The 10601-nt window shown below is 51.8% G+C and overlaps 1 protein-coding gene across 1 annotated transcript; it reads right to left on the bottom strand.

Moving 5' to 3' along the window:
• Window positions 1–9766: 9766 nt before the first annotated feature.
• LOC124763840 lies at window positions 9767–10138 on the bottom strand. The gene has a single exon (XM_047249133.1). The coding sequence runs from the start codon at window positions 10136–10138 to the stop codon at window positions 9767–9769; it is 372 nt and encodes a 123-aa protein (XP_047105089.1).
• Between the last annotated feature and the right edge of the window lie 463 nt (window positions 10139–10601).

Below are 10601 nucleotides of genomic sequence, written 5' to 3' on the forward strand. Positions count from 1 at the left end.
GTGAGACAGCTAAAACAATAGCTGTTCCGCAGTGTTAACACTGTGATGTACAACTGGTCATAGACTCCTTAAGATTGGCATTCTATCTACTTCTCAGTTATTATTGTCACCGAATAGCCCACTCTAACGTACCCATTTGTCTGTTTTGTAAATCATTCAAAATATGCTGAATCCCTCCATTTCAGTATTATTTTTGCATCTCGTTTTTTTTTGTAAAACTGGATTAACGCAGCATAGCAGTCCGCTACATTCCAATTACACTACAGTTCAGTCCTCTGAAACAGGCTGACAGTGTATGCAAATCTTTATAAATGATCTTTTACTTATATTAATTTACTTTTACCGACATGAACCGATAGAGGAACCAATGTTTTAAACAGACTGGCCATAAATTCTGGGGCTGGAGATTATAGTCTTCATCTCGCCATCCTGGTTTAGATTTTCTATGGTTTCCCTAAGTTAGGCTTCTTCAGGCAAATGCCAGGAGAGTTTCCACTATAAGGCTACTTCATGTCCCACCGTTGTCCACTAGACTTATAATACGTAACTGTCTGTAGATGTGAATTGCGTTGTCTTCGTTGTTCTGAAGTTATAGTAGTGTGTCCAGTGCAATGTACCTACAAAACTTATCCACGGATGAGTAAATCACTACTACTAATTTACATGCTAAAGTTTATATTAGTGCAATGTCAAGGGAGAGAAAACAAACTCAACATGGAGGATTAGAGCGAAAATTTGTTCGCGGTATTCTGCAATAGATAGTTTGCGACCGCATAGTTCAGGAAAAACACGGTTAATTGTTGATACTGAAACACATCTGAGGCGTAGGAACTATCTGCTCCTGCTTGTAACTAGTTGTTTAGAAAAAAACAAAAACAAATAAATAATAATAAAAAATACGTTTGGCAACTGAATTTGCATCCTGAAACGTCACACAGATGGACGTATTGTTTAAAGAAAGCAAGAAGATCTATAGATAACATGTTTACAGCAGTAGCAACTATACCCCAAATACTTTGTCGCGATATCTGAAAACTATTGTTTCGTTATTCTCCTTACGACTGAAAATGCCACATGATTCTTAATTCCACAGGGTTAAATCAATACCGTACCTTCAATTCGTATTACCAGCCAATGTCCAGAACTACTCCAAATGTGAATAGGCTCTACAGAAAGTATTCGCATATTATCTGGCTGTAACTTGTCTGACAGCAAAATAATATATTCACATCTCATACGAACCACTCTCTCTCCGTTACTAATATTGTAGGTTGCCAGCAGCCGTACCTATCACGAAGTGTAAGAGATTATGCCTCGTTTCCTCCTTTCTATCCCCCCACCCCCCACCCTTCAAACAAACTAATATAGGCCGAGTGAAGCGGGAACGTGTTGTATCTCCGCTTACAGTCGCTCATGTGCAGTGAACCGGCATTTATCGCCGCGCCCACGCACTATGCTCATGGGAGAGGCTTTGTGGCAATAAATGACTAAAGCGGTTTCTGGACAGGACACATTTATTTTTCCTGCCGTTACAATAAATGACAAATAATATACTTCGCTAATGTCCGTCTACATAGGCGCGTTGCACTGGCGGCACGGCTCGGTCACCGATCCCGGAGGGTGTACACTCCAGTGACGAGCCGTGGCGCGACCGCGTGGACCGAGCGAGACAAAAGACCGCGTCACAGAATGTTCTGCTCTTGGCGCGACCGGAGGCGCCGTAACGTCCGCGAAGAAACGAAAGACAATTTAACGGCGACTGCGTTTACGACCGCGCGTACGCATTTACGGCGGAGTCACGTTGACTCGACGCACGTGGTCCGCGGCGGAAGAACTGGGGAGACGTGTGTCGCGTCGCGTCGACTAGCTCGCACTGGTGGCAGCTTTGTTCCCTTGCGGTCCGGTGTGCGACGCACCGTTGCCGAAATTCCGCATAACGGTACAGCTGCCCCTACTGGTGTCGGCAGTGCCGTAGTTCAGTCCTTCGTGCGTTGGACGGTGCTGCCGCCACACAGATCCCCCCTTGGAGAGCGGAGCTCCGTAGCTGCGAAAACGCGGCGATCGTTCGGTGGCGCGCGTGTGTTTAAAGTTCGCGCGCTGCGTGATGGCAGTGCGGCAGCTTTGGTGGGGGTCGGTCGGCGTCCGAAGGGCGGCGGCCCGTGACGTCAGCGCGCCGGACCGGCGAGCGTGCGGTGGGCGTGTCCTCGCGCTGGCGGCTAGTGACAGCGGCAGCAGGCACTGGCTGCGACTGTCCGTGGCGATGCGCGTGAAGGCGCGCGTTGCAGGTCATTGGTGGTGACGTCTCGAAGGCGCTTGCGCGAGTGCGTTACCGTCGGAACTCGAATGCGGGTCCGGGAGCTACTACGGACAAGCCGGGCGGTGTGGTGCGCGATGTCCGGAGCTCGACGGAGAAGCGAATGAGGTAAGCAGGCGCGGGTGCCGATCCGGCCTCAACGCCCGACGCGGCGGAGGCAAAAGACGCGAACGCGGGTCCAGGAGCTGTGACGAACGCTCGACTGGAGTTACCGGCCGAAGGCACTTCCAGCTGGAGGTCGGGTCTCTACAGCGGACGGCGGCTCGTGGGCGCCGAATTCTGACGGCGTTCGGCGGCTCAGACGCGTGATTGCCGGTTTGGGTGTCGTGGCGCGCTGGCGACACAGCACGGCCGTTTGAATCGGACGCGGCGGCCGGCGCGCGTGACGTAGTCCGCTGGCGGCTGTGGTGGGGGCGACCGGTGCGCCTGTGGTGGGCGCGGTCCGGGCGGCCGTACCAGCTGCCTGGGCGTGGTGGAGGGAGGCGCACGTGGCGGCGCGATGACAGCAGGCTGCAGCTGTGCGTCGCCGGCGGCTCCGGGTGCGGGTTCCGTCTGACCGCTGGCAGAGGAAGTGTCGTCCGTGAACAGATCTTCTGCCGGGTCGAAGAAATGCGTGGCTGATGGAGCGGGCAAGACGTAGGCTGGTTTGACGCGTTCGACTGACACTGTCGACGGCTTTCCGTTGCACTCGAGGACCAGCGTTTTGTCTCCTCGGGCGATCACGCGGTGCGGCCCACTGTAGGGCGGTCGGAGAGGTGGCCGTACTGCGTCGGTACGCAACATGACGTGCGTGCAGCGCTGCAGGTCGGCGTGGACGAATATCTTCCCGGTGCCGTGCCGCGTCGGTGCATGCGCTCGGAGGCCGGCCATGTGACTGCGCAGACGTTCCGCCAGAGTGGGTGCCACGGCGTCGCGTGGGAGACTTGCATCTTCGACAAAATCGCCCGGGATTGTCAGAGATTGCCCGTAAACGAGGTCGGCAGGTGACGCGCCGATCTCCTCCTTCGGCGTGACTCGCAGGCCGAGCAGCACCAGTGGGAGCGCCTCTGGCCATGAGGTGTCGTGGCAGGTTAGAGCGGCTTTGAGAGTCCTGTGGAACCGTTCGACCATGCCATTCGACGCCGGATGGTAGCTGGTTGTCCTGTGTAACTGGGTGCCACACAGTCTGGCGACGTGCGTGAACAACGCGCAGTCAAACTGGCGGCCGCGATCAGTTGTCACGTGACTGGGACATCCGAAGCGTGCCACCCAGGTGTCGACGAATGCGGTGGCGACGGTCTCGGCTGTGACGTCCGCGACGGGCGTTGCTTCCGGCCAGCGAGTGAAGCGGTCCACCATTGTTAGGAGGTACCGCTTGCCTTGTGAGAGAGGAAGCGGGCCGACGAGGTCCACGTGGACGTGCGCAAATCGGCGTGTCGCGTCCGGGAAGGTGCCCACGGGTGCGTGGGTGTGCCTCCCGACTTTGGCGCGCTGACATGCGGTGCAAGTGCGCGCCCATTCGCGACAGTCCTTCCGAAGCCCGGGCCAGACGAAACGCGCAGCCACGAGCGTCGCAGTGGTGTTGGTGCCGGGGTGTGACAGTCCGTGGATACGGTCGAAGGCACTGCGTCGGAATTTCTCTGGGAGAAACGGTCGGTGCGTGCCGGTTGAGGTGTCACACCAAATCTTCCGTGCGGAGCCGGGGACAGGCACCAGCTCCAGTTGCAGGCCGCTGGAAGTGTCGTGACGGAATCGGTGTAGTTCTTCGTCACTCTCCTGTACTTGGGCCACGTCCTCAAAGTTCACAGGGGGTGAAATAACGGCACACGCTCGGGACAAACAATCGGCGACGATATTGTCTATCCCCGAAATGTGTCGAATGTCAGTCGTGAATTGCGACACGTACTCTAACTGCTGGAGTTGGCGCGGTGAACACTTAGTGTGGTTGTTCTCGAACGCGTGGGTAATGGGTTTGTGATCGGTGAAAATGATGAACTGTCGGGCTTCTATGGACGGTCGGAAGTATTTCACCGCCGCGTACACCGCAAGCAACTCTCGGTCATAAGCGCTCCAAGCACGTTGCGAATCGGAAAGCTTTTTGGAGAAAAAACCGAGAGGCTGCCAACTCCCGCCGACGCGCTGTTGTAACGCCGCGCCGATGGCGGCCTGGCTGGCGTCCACGACTACAGCTAAGTCCGCGTCATGTACCGGGTGCGCGAGCAGCGTCGCTTCCACGAGATTCCTTTTTGAGTCCGTGAAGCTCTGCTCCATTGCGTCTGTCCAATTCACGAGGGTCTTTCCTTTTGAAGTAGGACCTTGTAACGCCTTAGTCAGCGGCTCTTGCACTGCTGCGGCGTTGGGCAGGTGTCGACGATAAAAGTTCAACATGCCGAGGTAGCGTCGTAATTCTTTGTGCGTCTGCGGACGCGGCATGTTCTGTATTGCCTTAACTTTCTCCGGTAGCGGTGTCGATCCGGTGGGCGTAATTAAATGGCCGAGGAACTCAATTTCCGTCACGCCAAACTCGCATTTAGCGGGGTTAATGACGATGTCGGCTTCACTCAGGCGCTGAAAGACGGTCGTTAAGTGGCGGCGGTGGAGTTCGGGCGACTTGGAATACACCAAGATGTCGTCGAGGTAGGCGAAGCAAAATGGCAAGCCTCGCAAGACGCCGTCCAGGAACCGCTGCCAAGTCTGGGCAGCATTCCGAAGACCGAAAGTCATAAACAGGCTTTCGAAAAGCCCAAAGGGCGTTACGATGGCTGTTTTTTCGATGTCTTCGGGCGCCACCGGAATTTGGGTGTACGCCTTTGCGCAGTCAATCTTGCTGAACACCGCACAGCCCGCCAAGGCGTAGCTGAAGTCTTGAAGGTGTGGGACTGGGTATCGGTCCGGCACCGTTCGCGAATTAAGGGCGCGATAGTCCCCACACGGGCGCCACGAATTGTCTTTCTTGGGCACTAAATGCAACGCCGATGACCATGGGCTGCTCGATGGTCGCACGATGCCTTGCCGCAGCATGGCCTCGAACTCTGCCTTTGCTGCTGCGAGTCTGTCCGGCGCGAGTCGACGTGGGCGACACGATGTGGGGGGTCCGGGTGTGGTTATAATGTGGTGCACCGTCGAATGTTTGATGTCTCTCGGTGCACCGGCTGGGCGGGTGAGGTCGGGGAATTGTTCCAGAATGTCAGCGTACGGTCCGGGGCACTTCACAGGTTTAACGCTGTAGTATGCAGCCTGCCGGCGCTGTCCCGCTATCTTTAACTTAGTCGTGGCGTCGATGAGCTGGCCGTTTGCGATGTCGGCTAGTAGCCCGTAGTGGCCGAGAAAGTCTGCGCCCAGGATCGGCTCATTGACGTCGGCCACGGTAAAAGTCCACGAGAGCGTGCGCCGTAGGCCCAGATCTATATTGCGGCTGTGTGTGCCGTAAGTTTTAATCGTGGAGTTGTTCGCCGCTGTAAGGCAGAGTGCCTCGGCCCGCCTGCGGTCTCGTAACATAGAACGGGGGAAGATCGAGAGGTCCGAACCCGTGTCGACGAGGTACCTCACGCCTGCCCCCCGTTCCGCAACAAACAGACGCTTCGATATCATATTGCAGCCGGGTGCGCCTAGGTCCGGTCGCAGCTGGCGTTTGGGTGCGAGCAAGGAGCGCGGCACCTGGTTGCTTCGTTGCCGAAGCGGGCGTGGTACCAGCAGTAGCCGTTTTGTCCGTGCTGTGACGTCGGCGGGGTACCGTTGGAGCGGCGGTTGCTGCGTTGCCGGCTGCGCGAGCCACGCAGCCTGTCGCCCGGTCTGCTGCCGTTGCGGCGCGTGCTGCCCTCTTGCTGCGAGCGCGCCAACCGGTCGACTTGCGTCGAGAGAGCTGCCACCTGCGCGGTCAAGTTTTGCACTAGCTGGTGCAGGTCGGCATCCGATGCGGGTGCGGGAGGCGCTGGCCGCCACGGAGGTGGGGGGACGGAGTCGTAAGCTGCCGCAGCCGCGGTGCTAGGCGCCGTTGTCAGCGCGTCGTGCACCCTGTCGGCCAAGTTAGCGACGGCGTCCGCGCGTGTAGTCCGTGCCTGTAGCTCACTCTCTAGCCCCGTGTTGCGTGCGAGCAGTTCTTCGACGGTCTTTCGCAACTCCTCTAGTGTCGCCATCTTAGTTCAGAGTCGAATTCTCGTACAAGAGGAAAGCACACAGTGAAAATAACACAAGGGAAACACACGAAAAGAAAAAAATAACACTAAGCAGTCCGCGATCAAAATATACGCACACAAAAACAATACAAAAAAAAGTTAGTTAAAAAAAAATTTTTACTACGGAGCACTGTTCGGCGCGGGCGTATGCGCGCAAGCCTACCCGCGGTTCCACGTCTCTCGTACCGACGATCGTTTGTCACCACGTGTTTTTTTGGCCTCGGATCACGTCGGGGTCACCAGTGAAGCGGGAACGTGTTGTATCTCCGCTTACAGTCGCTCATGTGCAGTGAACCGGCATTTATCGCCGCGCCCACGCACTATGCTCATGGGAGAGGCTTTGTGGCAATAAATGACTAAAGCGGTTTCTGGACAGGACACATTTATTTTTCCTGCCGTTACAATAAATGACAAATAATATACTTCGCTAATGTCCGTCTACATAGGCGCGTTGCACTGGCGGCACGGCTCGGTCACCGATCCCAGAGGGTGTACACTCCAGTGACGAGCCGTGGTGCGACCGCGTGGACCGAGCGAGACAAAAGACCGCGTCACAGAATGTTCTGCTCTTGGCGCGACCGGAGGCGCCGTAACGTCCGCGAAGAAACGAAAGACAATTTAACGGCGACTGCGTTTACGACCGCGCGTACGCATTTACGGCGGAGTCACGTTGACTCGACGCACGTGGTCCGCGGCGGAAGAACTGGGGAGACGTGTGTCGCATCGCGTCGACTAGCTCGCACTGGTGGCAGCTTTGTTCCCTTGCGGTCCGGTGTGCGACGCACCGTTGCCGAAATTCCGCATAACGGTACAGCTGCCCCTACTGGTGTCGGCAGTGCCGTAGTTCAGTCCTTCGTGCGTTGGACGGTGCTGCCGCCACACGAGCATTTCTGCCTAACCATGTCGGATCCTGGATACACACAAAGAAACAAGCCACAAGCTGAATTACGTTTATATTTTACTACCTTGAAATAGTAGACTTTTTCTTCTTGAAAGATCTTTACAAAACAACCCTCATCTTCTATCAAAACCTAAACAGAAAATTATTCGTACAGGAATATAATACTTTTTAACTGCACAAAAGGAAATATTGCAACCTTATACGAAAGTAGTACGTTGTAGAGTTGGAAAGTAGCACTCAAATGGAAAAAGGAACGCCATTTTACTGCTTGAATTACACGTTCGGATGCAAGTGTTACTGTCATTTCAGTATCAAAGGAAAGAACCTGCAGGTGAAAACTAACAGAAGAACTGATCCGTCAACGGGCTCAGAATGTCGTAGAAAATGCGTTGCAGCTAAATGTTTGCTGTAAAGAGAACCCCATTTTGGATGCTTTAGTTATTTAAAGTCAGTCGTAAATGCTTGACACCTATAGTGTTTTTTCCGTGCGATTCTCGTTAGCCGCGTTCACGGCTGAGAACAAAAGACTGCCGACAATTAGGCCGTTGCCCGGCAGCAGCCTCAGCGAGACGCGACACAGACGCCGGAGGCCTCTGCAGATCTGCAGCGCGCGCGCCGCGACAGCCAGCCGTACAGGTGAGATTTATGGGAGCTACAGCAGTTATATTGTCTTTCGTATTAATATCAAGTACGTAAAGAGAACGACGGGGGCTGAAATTTAATTGCGCGTCGCTGCAGTCCCGTCTGCAACCTTTTATCATTCCTCATTGTTTCGCCAGTCTTTGACAGCACATTCCACCGACACGGAATATATGTAGCTCTTGTCCACTCTGCTGGAACTGACGAAATTAGGCTACAGCGTAAATTGGTTCAAGTCAGAACTGAAGTCAACTTAAAAATACTAAGTGCGAAGTTATTAAATGGTTGTTCGAGTCATTGATTAGCGAAATGTTGCCCTCTCGGCCAAAATCACGCTGATGTCAGCCTGCTACTGCAGCTCATTTTAAAACGTAAGAAACTATTCATGAGGAAATAATTTAATGCTTACTGTATTTTCACTGGTCATTTAAGTGCCTACAATAATTATGAAATTTGAACAGCACACACACCGTCTAAGGCGGTGAGATGGAGGAGACCAAACATTTTCTTGCAGAATAAAATTCAAAATCATTGAAAAACGGTTCATTAATTAGCAAACATACGAATGCGGCCACTTTATAATAAGTAGACGCCCCCTTGCTACGTACAGTGTACTAAAACTGGAAAGGTAGCGTTTGTATAAGTTACCAGTGTGTAAATATTATTGTATTTTGCTGTTTGGCTGATAATATGAGGGAAAAAATGGCAAATTAAATGTGCAACCCTGCTTTTAGCTTGCAGAAATCATAGCCACCTTGCATTTTACTTGGAAGGAGAATAGTGGCGAATGCATTTTCAGATTTCAAGACGAACGGATCAATCACATGCGGCTTTCTTCAGACTGATATTCTATAGCCACATCTCTGACTCTCAGTCGCGAAAATAACTATTTTTCTTTTCCTAGCGCTAAAGCCACCTCCCACATCCCTCGCTGGGACGCCCTTGTTTGGTGATGAAAGCAATTCAGCAAATTTTACAGTCATTGGTAGCAACGACTCGAACAGCCCAGTAAATCAGGACAATTTTAAAATAATTCTTTTCTTGTAATCTGAGAACTAACCTTCGGCATTTGAACTCTGGTATTCGAATATTTACGCAAATAGAACCAATCATCGTCAGTCAAATGATTTGCCTCTGCTCCACAGTGTTTTGAGAGAGGCAAGAAAGAGATTTGCCCTGCAGTGGATCACGATAGTGTGCAGCTCTTCCTAGATTCCGTAAAATTTCAGTGTTATGTACTTATTAGTTATTTTGTGAAGTGTCACAGCAATGTATTTATTTTTTTATTAAGTATTCTCGTCACCGAACAGCCCACGCTACGATCCCCACTTTTAAATCGTATGCTGAACCCTCTATATCAGCATTACTTCTGCACCTTGTTTTTTTCTGTAAAACTGGGTTAATACAGCATGGTAGTTCGCTACATTCCAGCTACAATGCAGTTCAGTTCCGTAACCGTCCGTAACACAAGATGATACCATATAGGGTTATTGATTTACGTTTGGCGAAAACAAACAATATTTCAACAAAAGTTACGAAATTTGGTGACGTTCTACTAACTGTCAGCATACTATGAGTTACTGCACTCTCAGTACATCTGTCCATCAGACTGCTGTTGTGTTACAACCACAAATTTCCACAAATTTCTCTTACGTCTATGCCACTACATCGTCGGTCAACATGTAATCGATATATTGGGAAGCTATTTAGCCACAAGCTGCCATACATGGAAAGTGTCGCATTGTTCCAGTTATGGTCTCAACAGTCCGTAAAAAAGAAATGGAGGTCTCTAACGACTGGCAACAGGTAATGTCTTGGAACTAAGGAGGTTTCCAGTTTCTTCATTGGAATGGATCTACTGATTGTGTCGAACGACTTGCTGAAGTCTACGAAAATTGCATGAAGCTTTCCCCATCGGTTCGCTACGGCCATTTCTATATCGGTTTGGAGACAGTGTACAGCTTGTGCCGTTGATCTTCCACATCTGAAACAAAACTGTGAATCGGGGAGTTTCTCATCGATGATATCTCTAAGACGCTTGCACAGTAGTGTTGCAAAGGTCTTGAAAAGAATGTTCTGTAGTGCAATGCCTCTATACGAGTTTGTGCCAGCCTTGTTACCTTTTCCCATGGTCGGTATTGTCACGTTTGAATGTTTCCACTGATCTGGTACAATTTCTCGTTTAAGGCACTCATTCAGGAGCACTGTGAGGGGAATCACTAGTACAGGGAACGTAGTTTTCAGGTGCTCGCTATAGATGTTGTCTGGGTCACATGCTTTACTGTTCTTCGTGCTCGTAATTCTACCGATTATTTCTTCTTCTGTGAAAAATTAAATCTCCTGCGTAGGGGCTGAGGTCGCTGTAGGGCTTCTTGCCGGCGGGCGTGTGTCGCTAGCCTGAAGGATTAAGCTTAAATGTCTTTCCCACACTTCCATTGGGATGTTCCCTGGGAATTTTGGTTGCTTCAGCTGAACAGCCTAGGACAGTCTCTGTCTCGCTGATTCTATTAGACGTTTTTTCTCTTCCTCCCAGAATACCCTTTTGTGCTTCCTTAACCTTGGTTCTATACTCTCTCCTCGGCTTACCATTGTG

This window comes from Schistocerca piceifrons, chromosome 1 (assembly GCF_021461385.2).
Source record: "Schistocerca piceifrons isolate TAMUIC-IGC-003096 chromosome 1, iqSchPice1.1, whole genome shotgun sequence".
Taxonomy (NCBI): domain Eukaryota; kingdom Metazoa; phylum Arthropoda; class Insecta; order Orthoptera; family Acrididae; genus Schistocerca; species Schistocerca piceifrons.

Coding starts and splice junctions, on each gene's coding strand:
- LOC124763840 (XM_047249133.1), bottom strand. CDS start 10,138: ATGGGAAAAGGTAACAAGGCTGGCACAAACTCGTATAGAGGCATTGCA.